Source organism: Neophocaena asiaeorientalis, unplaced genomic scaffold (assembly GCF_003031525.2).
Source record: "Neophocaena asiaeorientalis asiaeorientalis breed wild unplaced genomic scaffold, Neophocaena_asiaeorientalis_V1.1 scaffold242, whole genome shotgun sequence".
In the NCBI taxonomy this organism is placed as follows: Eukaryota; Metazoa; Chordata; class Mammalia; order Artiodactyla; family Phocoenidae; genus Neophocaena; species Neophocaena asiaeorientalis.
The window spans coordinates 6,534,708-6,553,253 of NW_020172451.1; the positions used below are offsets into that span (position 1 = coordinate 6,534,708).

The window sequence follows — 18,546 nt, forward strand, 5'->3', positions numbered from 1 at the left end:
CCTTAAAGGTATTTAATAAATATTTTGCAACTCGAGGGGGGGAGTCCAAGCTCAGTCTTGGTCTTAATTCAGGATTTAAATTTTTTTTTGAAATTTTTTTGGCCGCCTGGCATGCGGGATCTTAATTCCCCAACCAGGGATCAAACTCGTGCCCCCTGCAGTGGAAGAGCAGAGTCTTAACCACTGGACCACCAGGGACTTCCCATTAACTCACAGTTGATTTTTGCCTAGTGAACCTTCCTGCAGAACTCTGAATAACACAAGTTAGGTCCAGAGCTCAACATTCTTAAAGTCCTAGCTGCAAAGATGGTCAAAGATCATGGTTAAAATGATTTTTCTGGTATTAGGAACCTTATATTCTGGGTAAGGATATGTTGGCTCCTAAATAGCAAATATTGATTTTTAAAAAAATTGATCATTTGGGCTTCCCTGGTGGCACAGTGGTTGAGAGTCCGCCTGCCGATGCAGGGGACATGGGTTCGTGCCCCTGCCCTGGAAGATCCCACATGCCGCGGAGCGGCTGGGCCCGTGAGCCATGGCCGCTGAGCCTGCGTGTCCGGAGCCTGTGCTCCGCAACGGGAGAGGCCACAACAGTGAGAGGCCCGCGTACCACAAAAAAAATTAAAAAAAAAAAATTAAAAAAAAAAAAAAGAATTGATCATTTGGTCATGTTTTTCGCAGATATTTTATTATACTTTTATTTAAGTATTGTTGATTTTATTATACTGTTTTATAAGTTTAGTTAACAAAAGAAAAACTTTCTTGGGTGTCTTGTTTGGTGATAAATACTGAATCTTCATTCCTCCTGGGTAGTGACAAAAGTTGAAATGATTTACTTGGGTCCTCAATTGTATTTACAGCAAGAGTCAAAACATTATTTCATTCAAGTATGACTGATAGGGGCCTGCCCCAAATTTACCTTAATAAACCCTTTCTTTATAGTATGCATTAATTTATAAATAAGATTGTGAATCAGTCATTTAAAATGCTTAAATTTTATTACACTTTGTCTAATTCAGAACTTTCACTGATTCGGATTGGCCTTTCCCTCAAGTGGGCCAGATTGGCCACATTGTCACACACCATCGTCACCAGCACCAGGACCAGCATTGATTCCTGACCCAGCAGGTTTGCAGATCAATGGTCAGAAGGACCCTGCTGGTTCAGCAAGACGTTCGGAGCAAGTAATTTCAAGCTCTCCATCTTTGAAGTTCCTGCTGGCTAGAATCTTTGGTGACTTGAAATTTTTTTTTCAAGAGGAATTTTTTAAAGCCTGAGAAATGGGTGTTCCTTTGGGATCGCACGTTGGCGACAGGGTACGGATCCATCCCTCAAGCATTAGCGGGGGTCGACGCGCGCCAGGTCCTCTGTTGGGCGCCAAACGTACGCGGAGCCTTAAGGGTCTGTCCAGTGGGGACAGAAAAAGAGGAAAACAGCGCTTGGGGACTTTGCAATCGGGGTCGCCCTCTGCAGAAGGCGGTTCAATGGGAATAAACAGAGGCGCCTTCAAAACAGAAAGGGCCGTGAGCCGTTGCAGAGAACGACTGCGTTTAGCGAGCGCGTCCCAACTACACAACCGCTGGGAGCCCGCGCTGGCGACCCCGCCCCTGCGACCTCGGGCGGCGGCCACCGACCTTGGGCGGGGGCTGAGCGGAGGGGGCGCAAGTGGCGCCAACCGCGGGGCCTCATTTTCTTTCCTGGGCCGGTGAGTTCCCAGAAGGGTTCCGATGCTTTTGCTTGGCAGAGCAAGGGGAAAAGACATTTAAAACGTATTCCGTTGTCTTTCCTGGTGACAGAGCGGCCCCCAGCAGCGTGTTTCCAAGTGTCTCTTTGTAACCGTGCGAGAGCGGTTACTCCTTTCTCCTCTTAAAGCGCAGCGATAGTGAGTAGGAAGAAAAAGTGCTTGTTGCAAAGCGTCGATTATTCTAGGTCATTGAGCGTTCCGCATCCACCTGCTGAGGAAATCATGGCTTTGCCTGCGGGGGGATTTATTGCGCAGTTCATTTGCATGTTTAGAAAACCTGAAAGATGGGAACCAGCTAACGGGGGGCTACTGAACCAGAGCCACCAGAGTGTTTGAAGGGTGAATGCAACAGGGTTTAAACAGCTGGTAAGTTCTTCCTCTTAGTTTCCACTACCCACCCCAGAGGCAGTAATATCCCACGTCCCTTCGGCTGTGGCCCCGTGTGGCAAAGTGTAGCTGGCACATTTTCTAGGACCTGAGCTAGCTGGAGGTGGGACCCTTGGCTATTACAAGCACCAAGTGTAGCTGCTGTCATCTTACAAGACCAGTTGGTGGCAAGTCCTTCCAAGGCTTGGATGCCAACAGGTGGGGGATTGGGTAGAGAAGTGGAGGCATGATTCCAGAACCTTCCTTTTTTTTTTTTTTAATCTAGACATATTATATTAAAACTGCTGAAAACCAAAGGTAAAGTGAGAATCTTGAAGGCAGCCAGAGAAAAAGATACATTACATTCAGAGGAACAAAGATAAGAATTGCATCTTTAAAGAGCTGAAAGAAAATATTGTCAACTCAAAAGGCTATACCCAGGGACTTCCCTGGTGGTCCAGTGGTTAAGAATCCGCCTTCCAATGCAGGTGATGCAGGTTCGATCCCTGGTTGGGGAACTAAGATCCCACGTGGTGCAGGGCAACTAAGCCCGCGCTGCAGCTACTGAGCCTGTGCGCTGCAACTACAGAGAAGCCCGAGTACGGCAACGAAAGATCCTGCATTCCTCAAGGAAGATCCAGCATGCCACAACTGAGACCCGATGCAGCCAAATAAATAAATAAATATTTTTAAAAAATATATATTTTAAAAGGCTATACCCAGTGAAGATATCTTTCAAAAATTAAGGCAAAAATACAGATGTTTTTAGAAAAACAAAAGCCAAGAGAATTAATTCCCAGCAGGCTTGTGCTATAAGAAACATCAGGGCTTCCCTGGTGGCGCAGTGGTTGAGAGTCCGCCTGCCGATGCCTGGGACACGGGTTCATGCCCCGGTCTGGGAAGATCCCACATGCCGTGGAGCGGTTGAGCCTGTGAGCCATGGCCGCTGAGCCTGCACGTCCGGAGCCTGTGCTCCACAACGGGAGAGGCCACAACAGTGAGAGGCCCGCGTACCGCAAAAAAAAAAAAAAAGAAACATCAAGGGAGGTTTTTCAGGTAGAAGATGTATGATACCAGATAAAAACCTGGATTTACACCAAGAAATGAACAACTCCAGAAATGTAACAATGAAGACAAATACAAAATACTTTTAGGGCTTTCCAGGTACACAATCATATCACCTGCAAGTGATAGATTTACTCCTTTTCTCCCCAATTCTTGTACCTCTTATTGATTTCTCTTCTCTCACTACTTTGCCTGATGCCTCCAGTACAGTGTTGAATAGTAGAGGGCATCTTTGGTTTATTGCTGATCTTATGGAAATGCCCTTAGTATTTACCCATTAAGTTACATTCTAGCTTTAGGAACAAAGTGTATATATTTTATCATATTAAGAAACCACTCATCAATTTCACTCCAGAGCCTTCCTTTTATCACATACTTGCTGTGGCTTTGAGGAAGTCCTGTAAACCTCCAAAACCCCAGTTTCCTCCTTTACCAAATGGAGGATGGCTAGTGGCCTCCGTGGGTTCTACGACCATCTGAGTAACAGGATGCAGCCGTGAGTGTCCACTGGGAGATGATGGAGAACAGCATTCTGACTACAGTGTCACTCAGCTCCTCCTTCCCTGGGCCTCTTTGGCACAAGTCTCCTTTGTACTGTGGCCTGAAGTCAGTCAGCAGCTCAGGATAGCTGTAACCATATAAGAGGGTGAGCCTGTATACACTAATTAGTTGATATAAAGAGCAAACTCAGATTCTTCCCAGATTTTCTAAGATAAGCACTTTACAGAGAGAAATGGACCTGAAAGGAGGTATCTGGAGGATTTAAACTGCATTCAGTCTGCTAGGCAACTGCATTGTAAAAAGACTTACTGATAAAAAAAAAAAAAATAGTTGCGGCTGCAGTCAAAATTGGGGGGCAGGGTGATAGGGTATGGAGAGGAGAGGCAACATGTATACAAACCCACAAACAGGAAAAGTCAGTCTGGGGCTTCCCTGGTGGCGCAGTGCTTGGGAGTCCACCTGCCGATGCAGGGGACAGGGGTTCGTGCCCCGGTCGGGAAGATCCCACATGCTGCGGAGCGGCTGGGCCCGTGAGCCATGGCCGCTGAGCCTGCGCGTCCGGAGCCTGTGCTCCACAACAAGCCAACAGTGAGAGGCCCGCGTACCGCAAAAAAAAAAAAAAAAGTCAGTCTGATAAGGTAGCTCTGGGCCAGGGCAGCTCAAGTCAAGGAGAGTGGGTTGGGGTGGCCTGGGGAGATAGTAACAGAAGGCCATATGGAACTGGAGGTGGCCTGGGTTGGACAGTGTCCCTCAAATATTCATGTCTACCTGGAACCTGTGAATGTGACCTTATTTGGAAATAGCATCTTTGCAGATGTAATCCAGTTAAGTTGGGGTCCCACTAGGGTGGGCCCGAATCCAGTGACTGATGTGCTCATAAGAAGAGGAAAATTTGGACATAAAGGCACTGACACAAAGGGAAGATGGCCATGTGACGATGGGGGCAGAGACTGGAGTGCTGCTGCCACAAGCCAAGGACCACCATGGACTGCTGGTGTCTTAGTCCAGGCTGCTATGATACAATACCACAGACTGGGTGGCTTCAACAGACATTTATTTCTCATAGTTCTGGAGGTTAGGAAGTTCAAGATCAAGGTGCTGGCAGATGTGGTGTCTGCTGAAGGCTCTTCTTTTGGTTTGTAGGTGGCTGCCTTCTTCCTGTGTTCACACATGGCAGAGAGAGGAGGAGAGAGATGAGAGAGAGATCTTGTCTTTCTTCTCATAAAGGCACTAGTCCCATTATGGGAGCTCCGCCCCCATGATCTAATCGAAACCCGATTACCTCCCGAAGGACTCGTGTCCTAATACCATCACACTGGGGGGTTAGGGTTCCAACATTTGGATTTGGGGGGACATAGGCATTCAGTTCATAGCAGCCGGGAACCACCAGAAGCTAAGAGGCAAGGAAGGATCCTCCTCTAGAGGCTTCAGAGGGAGCGTGGGCCTGCTGAAACCTTGATTTCAGACTTCAGGTGTCCAGAACTGTGAGAGAATAAATTATTTTTCTTCTCTTTGAAGGGTAAAGCAGTCAGTTCATCAAGTTTAAAAGGTGGCCTTGTCAATGAATAGCAGTTATCTGTTTTATACTGTCAGATTGCAAACAACTTCATAGAGCAAAGCCACAAGAATCATATTATTAAAATGCAGCTGTCCATGGGCTTCCCTGGTGGCGCAGTAGTTGAGAATCTGCCTGCCGATGCAGGGGACACGGGTTCGAGCCCTGGTCTGGGAAGATCCCACGTGCCACGGAGCAACTAAGCCCGTGCACCACAGCTCCTGAGCCTGCGCTCTAGAGCCCATGCTCCACAACAAGAGAAGCCACTGGAATGAGAAACAAACAAGGAGCAGCCCCTGCTCACAAAGAGCAGCCCCCCCTCACTACAACTAGAGAAAGCCCGCATGCAGCAACAAAGACCCAACGCAGCCAAAAATAAATTTAAAAAATTTTTAAAATTTAGAAATATGCAGCTGCCTCACACACAGAACCTACATGACCTATAGCCTGGGAGAGAGAAAACCATGGCATCTGCGTATCTGACTCCTGCCTCCTTCCCCAGCCTCACCTGTGACCACTCTCCTCCTTGCTCGGTATACTGTAGCCTCTCTGGGCGACCTTCTGCTTCTTGATAAGCCAAGCTCTTCTCTGCCCCAGGGTCTTTGCACATGCTACTCCCTCTGCCTGAAAACTTCTTCTGTCTCTTCACACGGGTGGCTCCTCTTTGTCCTTCAGATCTTGCCTTCAGTGCCAACTCTTTAGGGAGGCCTTTCCTGACCGCCTTATCCAAAGAAGCATCCCCACTAGGGCAGAATAATGCCCCTCCTGCAAAAGTATCCATGTCCCAATCCCTGGAACCTGTAAATATATTATGTTCCATGCAAAGGGGAATTAAGGTTGCAGATGGAATGATGTTTGCTAATCAGCTGATTTAATGAGATTATCCTGGATTATCTGGGTGGGCCCAGTGTAATCCTAAGGGTCCTTAAATTGGGATGAGAAAGGCAGAGGATTCAGAACTGAGAGATGGCATCACGAGAAAGACTTGGCCGACCATCAGGCTTTGAAGATGGAGGCAGGTACCCGGAGCCAAGGAACGTGGGTGACCCCTAGAAGCTAGAAAAGGCAAGGATGCTAATTCTCTCTCGGAGCCTCCAGAAAGGAATGAATCTCTGCCAACACCTTGATTTTAGCTCATTGAGATGCATCATGGACTTCTAACCCCCAGAACTGCCAGATAATACATCTGTGTTGTTTTAAGCCACTAAGTTTGTAGTACTTTGTTACAGCAGCAACAGGAAACTGATACAGACCTTAACTTCAGTGCCAACCCCTCAGACACGTTGCCTCTGACCACCGTATCCAAAGTAGCATCCCCACCCTCATCTAGCTACTCTCTCAGGCACCTCCGTGTGCTAAGCAGTGTTTTCGGCACTAGGGATACAGTAGTGAACAAGACATTAAAAATCTCTGCCCTCACAGAGCCTGCACGGGGGACAGGGAGACACAATAAACAAATAAGAAAAATAAAGTGTGGTGAGAAGTTCTAGGGAGGAAAAGCACGGTCACGGAATACGACATGTGGGCAAAGACCCGAAGCAGGTGAGGGAAGGCAGCAGCTCTCTGGGGAAGGAGGAGACCGGGCAGAGGAGAGAAAAAATAGCAAGTGAGCGGCCAGTGCGGCCATCTAATCCATCATCCAAACCGGGGCCTCTAAGAGTGGAAGTGACACCATTAATAACTGTGTGCGACCAGCAGTCATGAACCTGGCCCCTCTCAAAGCAGGGTCCCCCGGCAGCGAGGACGGATGGCTGGATCACAGTGGCCGAAAGAGGGAGCAGGAATGAGGTCTGAGAGGCAAGGGGCGGGTTTGGTACGGCCTTGCAGGTCACCGTGAGTGTGCTGCCTTTTACTCCAGGAGAGGTGGAAAATTATGGGAGAGTTTTGAGCAGAAAACTATGACTGGGTTTATGTTTTAAAAGGATTTTCCTAGCTGACGTGGTGAGAACTGACCCTCAGGGCAAGAGAGCAGAGGCAGGAGGCCAGTAAAGTCTCCTGGAATCCCCAGGGGCCCCTGCAGAGTGGACTTGGGGAGACCAGGTCTGATGGTGGAGCTGAGAGGATTGCCTTCAGACGGGAAGCGGGGTGAGGGAAAGGGAAGCCGAGGAGGAATGTTCATCTTCAGAGACTTTCCAAGTCTGTGAGTTTCTGATTTGCTGTGTGTTTATCGTCTTCCTCTGTGTAGATGGACGAGCCATATGCTCAGCACCCAGCATGTACTGTCTGGCACAGAGTAGCCGTTCAACGTATCGTGAGTGAAATAGCATCTTAATTTTCCTTGCACCAATGTGACATCTGAAACAAAAGAAATTAAATAAATGGTTTGCCCAGACCATTGTTGACTTGGGCAAAACTGTGCATCAGTCCAGGCCGTCCGACTCCACCTCCGCAGCCCGCGGCTGTGGATTCACGGCCTCCTTGCCTCACATCCTTGGTCCATTTCCTTGCCTTTGTGTGAAATTTGGTACCATAGTGAAGGAAGGGCCTTGGAAGTGCCCAGGTTGGGAAGCAGAGGCACCGATGATCGAGAATTAATTTCACAAGGGAAAGCTCCAAGTGCTCCTGGCATGAGAAAGGGCACTGAACTGGGCTGGCCCCCAAAGAATCAGGGGCATCACCTCTGTTCCCACCATCAAGACTGATGGGACACCAAGGACGGGTCTTCCGAAGTACCCGCTTCATCCCCACTGCAGAAGGGAGGGTGCTTTTGCCAAGCAGAGTTATTTGTCCTAATAATTCAGGAGGAAAGCATGCATTTTTCTGAATTGCATTACCAAGCTACTTTTTCCTTTCCTTAATTTTCTGTCCTCCATCAGAATTCATCCAGTAGCACTGCCTGGCAAGACGCTGAGGGGGGCCGGGACAGGGAATGGGGGAAGAAGGAGCTGTCTGAAGCTTTCTGAGGAGCTGTCTTGGTTTTCTCTCCCAATCTAGGTCATGTACGATTTCCACGCTATTGCCAAACACGAGCTTGGTTCTATGTGTGAGATAGCTGCATTTTGATCACGTGTGATTTTTGTGGATTTGTTCAGTGAAGTTGTTTGAGATCTGACAGAATTAAGCAGATTAATTGCTACTCTTTAATAAGGTCACCTTTTAAACTTGCTGAATGGACTGATTTACCCTTCAAAGAGAAGGGATGGACGTATTTGACCAATTCTTACATAATTATCATGAGAGACTGAATATATAAAGACAATGGCTAGATCATATATAAGAATAGAAATTTTACCCACAGGCTGCAGCAACCTGCCTGGGAAACTGACCCCTTCCCTGCAATAAACAACCCAGGAAGCCAGCCCTCTGTAAATCAGATTTGCAGAGATAGGAAGCCAGTTTCCTATCTCTGTGACAATCCAAGAAACTAAGCAAAAAATTCTATAACAATTGACCCCAAATGACCAGCTCTAGATTAATAACCAACAGCTTTCTTAATCTATGTCCTCTCTTCCAGTTTAGGACCAATCAGAGAAAGCCAAATCTGTATCCTTAACCAATCACATAGGACATCCGCTTGTAGTCAGCCTGCCTACAGCTTCCCCAGGCCAACAGCCTCCAATCAGGGCACACCTGAGGCCTTCCCTTTTTTCCGCTTTAAAGCTTTCAACTCTGCCTGCCTTTGAGTCTCTGCCAAAACGCAGGCGGCACTGGCCCACTCCTTCGCTGTAGCAAGTTCAGAGCAAATAGCCTTGTTTTCCTCATTTGCTTGGTCTTCGTTTATTTCCACAGTTAACCAAAGAGATTTAAATACACGTGCATGTATGCATAAAATATGTACGTGTGTGTGTACATACAGACTGGCAACACAGAGTTAAATATCCTTTCAAAAATTAGTTTTAGGGGCTTCCCTCGTGGTGCAGTAGTTAGGAATCTGCCTGCCAATGCAGGGGACACAGGTTCAAGCCCTGGTCCGGGAAGATCCCACATGCCGTGGAGCAAGTAAGCCCGTGCACCACAACTACTGAGCCTGCGCTCTAGGGCCCGCGAGCCACAACTACTGAGCCCACGTGCCACAACTACTGAGGCCCGTGCGCCTAGAGCCTGTGCACCGCAACAAAGAGTAGCCCCCGCTCACTGCAACTAGAGAAAAGCCCACATACAGCAACGAAGACCCAACACAGCCAAAAATAAGATAAATAAATTTATTTTTTTAAAAATTAGTTTTAATTGGCAAATGACTGAATTTTAATTCCAGGATTCTTTGGCAAATATCTAGGTAAAAATGTGTCTAAACAAAATGCAGGCACTTTCCCAGAAACTACTGTATCCAAAATGTCATGGTTCTAAATTTGCAGAGGGTTACCTTAAAAGTGTAACCTGTGCTGTGTTGGAGAATGGGAGGCCGGCCCTCGGGAGGGGCAGTGTCTGCCTCCTCCAGACCCTCTTTGGCCCCAAGATGGTGAAACTAGGACAGACCCCCAGCAAACTTCAGGCTGGGGGAAGCCGAAGATTCTGGGCAGGGCAGATCTTTATCTGTTCCTAGAAAGGGCCTGTGACAACCAAAAACCACAAGTGGACAGAAACACCAAAGGCTCCAGGTATCACTGGAGGAGAAACGCAGAGAGGGGCCCTGGGGTCAGATGAGGAAGGAGAGGACTCTGTGGGATCACTGTCACTGTCACAGTGAGGACGGGAGGGACGAATTAATCAGCCTTGCAAATTGAATTGGGCCCCTGTGGACTGAAAGAAATTAAGGTAACCTTCAAATAAATCAGCTATGGCCAAGTATGTAACATTTTTATTAAAAATGTAAATCTAACCCTGGCTTCTAAACCAACCAGACTGAGCATCTTGACTTTCTGTGACTGGCCTCGTGAGACTAGAGTTGGGGTCTGGGGGGTGTCAGGTGGTGGAGACACAGGCTGCTCCCCTGGTCCTGTCGAGTTGGGGCCTGGGGGCAGAGGTGAGGGATTTGATGCAGGCTGTCAGATGTATCTGTACCACCAGCCGTCTGACCCCATGTCCCTGATCCCAACTGTCCTCCCTGCCCTCCTGCACCACGAAGGGGACGCCCAACCGCACCCAAGCTCTCCAAACTGGGTGCATTGTCACCATCGGGCTAATGAGTCAGTGTTTCCTTTCCGCTGGTAGAATCCTTTCTGGCAGCTTAGACACAGGTTTAGCTGCTGCATTCGAGTTTCCAGCACGCCGTCTCAGGTGTGACATCTTTTGTTTTATCATTAAATTATCACTTTTTCTGCCTGAGTTCAAATCCTAACTCCATCCCCTGCTCAATCCGTGCCCTCTGTGCCTCTGTTCTCGCATGTGGAAGAAAGCAGTGCTAAGTGCATACTTGGTTGGGTTGACGAGAGGATTCAATGAGTCAAGTGCTTGGGGGGGTCCCTGGTGCGTGGCAGGCACAGTGGACATCCTAGCTCCTCGTCACTAATCTGTCAGTGGGGACCGGAATCTAGGCACTCAGTGGCGGGCAGTGGCGGAATGTACTCTCGGGCTTTGAGGGCTGCAGACAGCTCCAAAGGCAGCCGTCCCAGGAAGGAGAGAAGGAATGTGGCAGAAATCATGTGCTAGCTGAGAAAATAGGACTTGAAAAGAAATGAGATATCCCTGGAGACGCTGAGATATTTGGTGGAAAGGGCCTTGGAGATGCTGCTGGTGAGCCCAGAGCCTGGCTTCAGTGTTTCTGAAACAGTAGCCCTGCTTTGATCTTGTGGTTGGGCTAGCCTACCAGGCAGGGTGATGCCTTTTGAGTTTTGACCATCGAGATGGTCAAAACTGCTACCTGGTGGGCCAGCTTGGCTGAAGGCCTAAGACCCAGCAGACTTCCTTCTGGTAAAGCTTCCCTGAGGCCAGGACCGGCTGCATGATTTGTGGGACCCAGTGTGCAATGAGAATGCAGACCTCTTGTCTGAAAAGTAGGAAATGGTGCTGTTAAAGGTACTAGCAGTACACAGCTTTTTCCTTTCTTCTAAGCCTGTCGTGATGCTTTTTATTTGCTACTTAATGTCACGCTCCGTCAGGCGTGAGGACAGTGAAGTGAAGGTGCAGGCCCTCAGAGGCTGCCAGGATCCCGTTCCCGCCAGCTACTGGACTACAGGGCCCCGGCAGGGGTGGGAAGTCGACCTCCCCTTCCCACGGGCCTGCCACCCAAGCTCATGGTGGAAGGGGAATCCCGAGGGAATGCAGCTTCCGTGCACAGACACACCTGGTGCCTGGATGAGGGGTGGGTCTCCTACAAGTGACCTGCTAAACATGCCACGGCACAGCCAGCCCGGGGCGAGGACGGCTGCCTGCTCTGAGGCTCCTGCTGGAAGCTGAGGGCGCCAGGGACACACTGGCCTCTCTGCCACTCCCCGCCACGACCGACATGACCCTGTCACTGGCCTGGGCTGAGGGCAGCAGCAGGCTGGGGTGGGGAGGGCAAGGCTGGGGAGCAGGTCGCTGAGAACCATCTAGTTCCTGGTCCCAGGAGGCAGTGGGACGCAGGACCCCAAGCCCCCAGCCTTCTATTGCCCCATCAGACTTCCCTTAACAAAACACAAATTCAAAGGTAAAATTATTAAGCATTTCAAGACCACGACCACAGAGCCATGAAATCCTTAAGTACGGGGCCCTCCTGAGCCTGGTGCCCTGTGCGACTGCCCTGACGCAAGCCCATGGCCCCCTTGACACCCCCTCTCGGCCCTCTGGCTCCTCAGCACCCAGTGCAAGCCTCCCTCATGGGATAAAATCTGCATGCTGTAAGCAAAGGGCCACAGAAATGCAACCGAAAATGGTCTGTAATGGATTCTGTCTCGCTCACAAGTCCCCACTCCTGCTAAGGGCAAAAAAATGAAAAAGAAACGTTGAACACCGTGAACTTGCTAATCAAAGCTAACTCAGTCTCTTCAGGCTTCAAGAACTCCTTCCGAGTTAACTCAGTCCCATCGAGATAAGAGGAGTTCAAGTACATTCAGGTTGGGGTTTCCTGTCAGGGCTCCTTCTCCCCACGCCTTCCCAGACAGCCTCCTGGCTCCGGCTTCTGCCTCTAAGGCGTGCAGCTAAGGCGGTGCCTGTCCTGGGCCCACTGAGCAGCAGTCGGCCTGATCCTTGGGCTCTGGCCCCAGAACCCTCCGAGACCACCGCCTGGCCTCCGATGTTCTCCAGCCACGCTCACCTTGGGCCTTTCCACTGCTGTTATGACCTGGGGGAGTGAGCCAAGGCCTTTGTATCTGATCTCCTGCCTCTTCCTACCTGATGGGAACTTTCCCAAGTCGTATCCTTTGACCTTGTATCCTGTTTCTGGGTCCAAGTCCACCAGATTCGGTCAGTGTTTCTTAAAGGGGAGCCCTTTGAATTTAGAAAATCCCTTTCTTCTCTGAACCAAGTTCAGTTTTAAGACTATTATGTGCACTCAGAGTTGGTCTTAAGACTCAATGGTTAAAGGGTCTTTTTTTTTTCTTCTCTTGTTACATTTCTACTACAAAAATCACAATCCTCCCTGCGACAAACAGGTGTCTCTGGATGAATGAGAGAAGGAAAAGATTTTTATTTCTCTTTTACCTCTAGCATAGCACTTACCACAAATGTATTGAAATTGTTTCCTTATCTGTCTTTCCAAATAGAGTGTAGTTACTTAAAGGCAGGGGACAAATATCACTCATTTTCTATGTCAAGTACCTAAATATTGTGCCTGGCACTTTAAAGGCCCTCAGAAATGGATGGATGGATGGATGGATGGATGGATGTGTAGGTGTGTGGGTGCATAGGTGAATGGACAGGTGAACAAGTGGATGGGAGAATGAATGAGTGAAAGGATGGGTGGTGGATGAATAGTTGGGTGGATAGATAAAAAAAATCTTCAGGGGCTTCCCTGGCGGCGCAGTGGTTAAGAATCCGCCTGCCAATGCAGGGGACACGGGTTCGAGCCCTGGTCTGGGAACATCCCACATGCCGCGGAGCAACTAAGCCCGTGCGCCACAACTACTGAGCCTGCGCATCTGGAGCCTGTGCTCTGCAACGGGAGAGGCCGTGACAGTGAGGGGCCCGCGCACCGCGATGAAGAGTGGGCCCCGCTCGCCACAACTGGAGAAAGCCCTCTCACAGAAACGAAGACCCAACACAGCCAAAAAATAAATAAATTAATTAATTAAAAAAAAAATCTTCAGGACTCCCCTGGTGGCACAGTGGTTAAGAATCTGCCTGCCAATGCAGGAGACACGAGTTTGAGCCCTGGTCTGGGAAGATCCCACATGCCGTGGAGCAGCTAAGCCCGTGCGCCACAACTACTGAGCGGGCACTCTAGAGCCTTTAAGCCGCAGCTACTGAAGCCCGCGTGCCTAGAATCTGTGCTCCGCAACAAGAGAAGCCACCGCAATGAGAAGCCCGTGCACAACGAGGAAGACCCAATGCAGCCAAAAATAAATAAATAAACTTATTTTTTAAAATATCTTCAAAAAATGTACCTAAAAAAAAAAAATGTACCTAGCAAACTCCTACTTGTATCTCATTGACCAAATGGAGTCCCATGCCACCCTGAGACGTAGAGGAAGCTGGGGCTATAGTATTGTAGTTGTGGTTATTTTAATGGGGCATCTTATTATCCTGAACAAAAATTATCGTTCTATTGGTAAGGAAGAAGGGCAGAGTGGATAATGGGTTTCCAGGAACAGCCAGAGGAGTTGCATTTTAGCCGAACCTTTGCAAGATGTGTGAGAGGGAAAGGGTATTTTGAGCTGAGGAAACAGACTAACCAAAGGGGTGGAGGCAAGAGAGCCCATGGCAGGTGCAGGGGCTCCTAGTAAGTTCTTTATAAGTGTTAGCCCATCACTGTTACTATACCCAGGCAGAAGATTCTGTAGAAAAGATTTGTATTTCAACCTAAACTGTAAATAAATATTACGTTATAGAATGAGGTATGAAAGACTGACGTGTAAATGTGAGCTGTCGTTATTTTTTGAATCTCTATTGTAGCTGTGCTGTGTCCTTTTTGTTCATTCCTAACATGCCTCGTCCCTTCTCCTTCCTATTCTCAGCCGCTCCTGCCAGAGATCTGCCTATTTTATCAGTCTTCTCAAAGATCCAGCTGCGGTTTTGTTGATCCTCTTCTTTTTTTCTTTAATTTCTGTTCTTTGTTATTTCCTAATTTCCTTCCTTCTACTTTAATTTTGCTACTTTATTCTGTTCTCTTCCTTCCTTCTAGAGTTGGACACTGATTTGGAGTGTTTCTTCTTCTTCTTCTTTTTTTTTTTTTTGGCTACACCGTGCAGCATGTGGGGTCTTAGTTCCCCGACCAGGGATCGAGCCCACGCCCCTTGCATTGTAAGCGTGGAATCTTAACCACCGGACTGCCAGGGAAGCGCTCTTCTTTTCTAATGTGTGTGTTTACGGTTATAACTCTCCCTCTGCATAATCCTGCAGTGGGATTCTTCTAGTTTAGCACATAGTGATCTAATTATCTTTCGGTTCTGAATATTTTCTGATTTCCCTTATGATATCTTCTTTGACCCTTATATTGGGTGATTCGTGAATTTAAATTTTAAAACATATGGGTTAAAAAAAAACAATTTTACCTAAAAATAGAGTTGCCATGTGATCCAGCAATCCCACTCCTGGGCCTATATCCAGAGAAAACTATAATTTGAGAAGATACATGCTCCCCGATGTTCATAGCAGCACTATTTACAATAGCCAAGACGTAGGAGCAACCTAAATGTTCATCGACAGATGAATGGACAAAGAAGATGTGATATATATATATATATCCCGCTGTAATTTATTAATGGAGAGACATGTAGTTACTGTTTATTTATTTTTACGGCTTTATATGACCAAGATGTAAGCTATTTATCTTCTCTGCCACTAAAGGATATTTAACTTATTTCCATCTTTTCTCTATTATACATAATGCTGCTATGAACATTCTTACCCATAGCTCTAGTGCTCATACTTTTACGTATGAGAAGCAAAACTAGAAGTGAAACTGTCAGGTCATAGCATCACCCGATAATGTCAAATTGCATGCTAGGTACTTCCCTGGTGGTCCAGTGGTTAAGACTCTGCGCTCCCAATGCAGGGGGCAGGGGTTTGATCCCTGGTCAGGGAATTAGAGCCTGCATGCCGCAGTGAAGATCCTGCATGCCACAACTAAGACCTGGTGCAGACAAATAAATAAATAAATATTTTAAAAATTGCACTCTAAAGTGGTTGTCTATCCTCTGTATATTAAAAAAATATCTTCCAGTTCATCAATTCTCTCTTCATCTCTGTCTGATCTGCCATTAACCCTGTCTTGAGCTTTAAATTTCATTTTTTATATTATTCATTTCTAGAAGTTCTATTTGGAGCTTTTAATTTTGTTTGTTTTTAATTTTTATTATGGATATCTCAAATATATAAAATTAGAGTTAATAGAATATGAAACCCCTATGTATCTATGCTTATTCACCTTGCACAAGTACCAACCCACACAGCTGTCCACTCTGAGGTTATTTTGAGGCAATCTCAAATATCCTATCATTTCATCTGTAAATATTGTTCAGATCTGCCTATTCCTGTTTTCATGATGTGTTGCTATTTTCTTGAACGTTTGAACCTTTCATTTTGGCCTTGAGTCATTATAAGCATTCTTATGGCACAATCTCTTTTGGCCCTGCTGTTGTACTATCTCAGAGTCTTAGGGCTCTAATCCTCCTGTTTGTGGCATCTGCTGTGTTCAAGATGACCTCTTTCTTCATGAATACAGGCATACCTTGGAGATATTGTGGGTTTGCTTCCAGACCACCACAATAAAGCAAATACCAAAATAAAATGAATCACACGAATTCTTTGGTTTCCCAGCGCATATAAATTTATGTTTCCACTATACTATAGTCTGGGAAGTGTGCGATAGCAGTATGTCTATAGAAAACAAGGCACATACCTTAATTAAAAAATACTTTATTGCTAAAAAATGCTAACCATCATCTGAGCCTTCAGCAAGTCATAATAGTAACATCACAGATCACTGTGACAAATAGAAAAATAATGAAAAAGTTTGAAATATTGTGAGAATGACCAAAACGTGGCACAGAGACATGAAGTGAGCAACTACTGTTGGAAAATGCTGCTGAAAGACTCGCTTGGCACGGGGTTACCACAAAGCCTCAATCTGTAGAAAATGCGGTATCTGTGAAGCGCTATAAAGCAAGGGGCGCCGGTACTGGAATTTGATACCGTGAGCTCATCTTTGGAGGAGCTTGTTTTTCCCAGGAGAACTTCCCGCTACCTGAGTTGTAAGAGTGTCCCTCTAAAGCCATTTTGCAGCTGCTTTGCCAGGTGGCCCAGGGTTATCACCAGCCTGGGACCAATTTTTTTCCTTTGGCATGAGAATCTCAGACCATGCATACCATACCAATCTGGGCCTCAAACCCATTCAAAGCACATAGGTGAGGTTTGGATTTTTCAGAGGATCCTTTTGTAACTTGCCTGTTCTCGCCTGTGCTGTGATAGACAAACTTCTTGCTATCTCCTCATGCCAGGGGATAGGGTTTTCCTAGCTCTTCACCCCTTCACTGAGAGATCAGCCTTCAGAGGAGCCTGGCTTTTCAGGGAGTCAGTTTCACCTGTCCACCTCCTGTCCTCTGAAGATCTTACCTTCCATCTCCACATCTCATCCCAATCTGGAGGCCAAAGCCAAGGCCCCTGGGTTACTGGCTCTGATTGCATCCCTCCCTGAGGCCGCTGTGGGGTCAGATCACATGATTAGCGCTCTGGTTTCTCCCTCCTTGTTCTGGCCCCTGGGGCTATCCCTTTCTTGCTTGCTAACTGAGCCTGCGCTTAAGGTTTCTTTATGTAGTTATATTTTATCCCGCATTTCTATGTTTTTGTATGGAGAGTTTTTTCACATTACACCGGTCAAGATTTTGTCAGAACCGAGTCCCCTTTATTGTGAAAGCTGGTTTAATTTGTTTCTGCTTTTGTTTCTTACTTGCAATTTAAAAAATAAACCTAGGAACTTCCCTGGTGGCGCAGTGGTTAAGACTCCGTGCTCCCGTTGCAGGGGGCCCGGCTTTGACCCCTGGTCAGGGAACTGGATCCCACATGCATGCCGCAACTAAGGAGCCTGCCTGCCGCAACTAAGACCCGGTGCAACCAAATAAATAAATGAACAAATATTATCATAGCACAATTACCATAGCATCACGCTCAGATCAGACCCACCTGCCCCCAAAGCCACTGCAGAGGTGCACCCATTCCCTCTGGCCCTTGCTTTGCTAAGAACTCTGGGTATGAATGGTCTATCTGTACTACACAAAGGCAGGCCTGCTCAAGACTCTGGTTCACGTGACCACACTTCAGTCATCCTACAGAGACTTTGAGGACAGAGTCCCTGCCCTTTTTTTTTTTTTTTTTTGGTACGGGGGCCCCCCAGGCAGGCGGACTCTCAACCACTGCGCCACCAGGGAAGCCCTCCCTGCCCGTTTTTGGGGACAGACCAGCTCTGGTTTTTGCTGTATGAAACATACGAATAGTGCTCTGTGCTGCTCCCATTTTGCAGAAACTTCAGAATTCTGGATTTTGCTGTGATACGGCCTATGTCTGTTTTCTTTGTAAGTAGGCGACCATCCATCTAAAATACTGACTTGTATCACTACCACTAAATAGCCAGCCAGCAAAAACTAGCCTGAGTGTTCATAACCTAGTTCTTTTCCTGTCAAGAAAGAAGAATCTAAGAGATGGAGTTTTACCTGCCGCTGCCACAAATCTTTAGCCCCTGGGCTCAGTCCCTGCTGTGCTCCTTGCTCATGTTCTGGGTTCGATGAGGGAGGGGCCAGGCTTCCCCCTCCAAACCCCTCTCTGCCCTGCTGCCAACTGATGTGAGGCATAATTTGGCCAGGCCCGTATCAAAAACCCCACTGAGAACGTTTCTCTTTGTGATGATGTTCCAAAATTAGATTATGGTGATGGGTGTACAACTCTGTAAATATACAGGAATATTACTCTTTAAATATACGAAAAAAATTAAAACCATTGAATTGTCCACTTTAAGCAGTAAACTTATGGAGTATAAATTAAATCTCAATAAGACTATTTCTTTTAAGGGCATAAAATTATATGGGGAAAAAAACCTGCTTGGGCACCGAAGCCCTGCTGTGACCGTAACCTCCACATGACCTTAACCTCCTCCCACGCACCACCCCGTTCCAGGCACCGAGACTCGGCACAGATGGTCTCCTCCACCTGGGATGCCCTTGCTGCTGACCTCCTAGTTATCCTATACAGCTGAGCTGCAGCGTGGCTTTCTCCAGGAAGTTTCTCTGATGCTCTGTGCGTCCCGCAGTATCCTGGCTTACCTCTGCCACTGCTGTGGTCACATGGAAACCAATGTCCCCAGTTT

The 18,546-nt window shown here is 47.3% G+C and overlaps 1 protein-coding gene across 1 annotated transcript in view; it reads left to right on the forward strand.

Moving 5' to 3' along the window:
- The first annotated feature begins 1,484 nt into the window (after nucleotides 1–1,484).
- The window catches only part of LOC112394611 (uncharacterized), a 34,682-nt gene continuing 17,620 nt past the window's right edge, over nucleotides 1,485–18,546 (forward strand). The window contains exon 1 of the mRNA XM_024737403.1: nucleotides 1,485–1,705. Within this exon, the coding sequence (XP_024593171.1) occupies nucleotides 1,485–1,705 (221 nt within the window). The remainder of the gene's footprint in view (nucleotides 1,706–18,546) is intronic.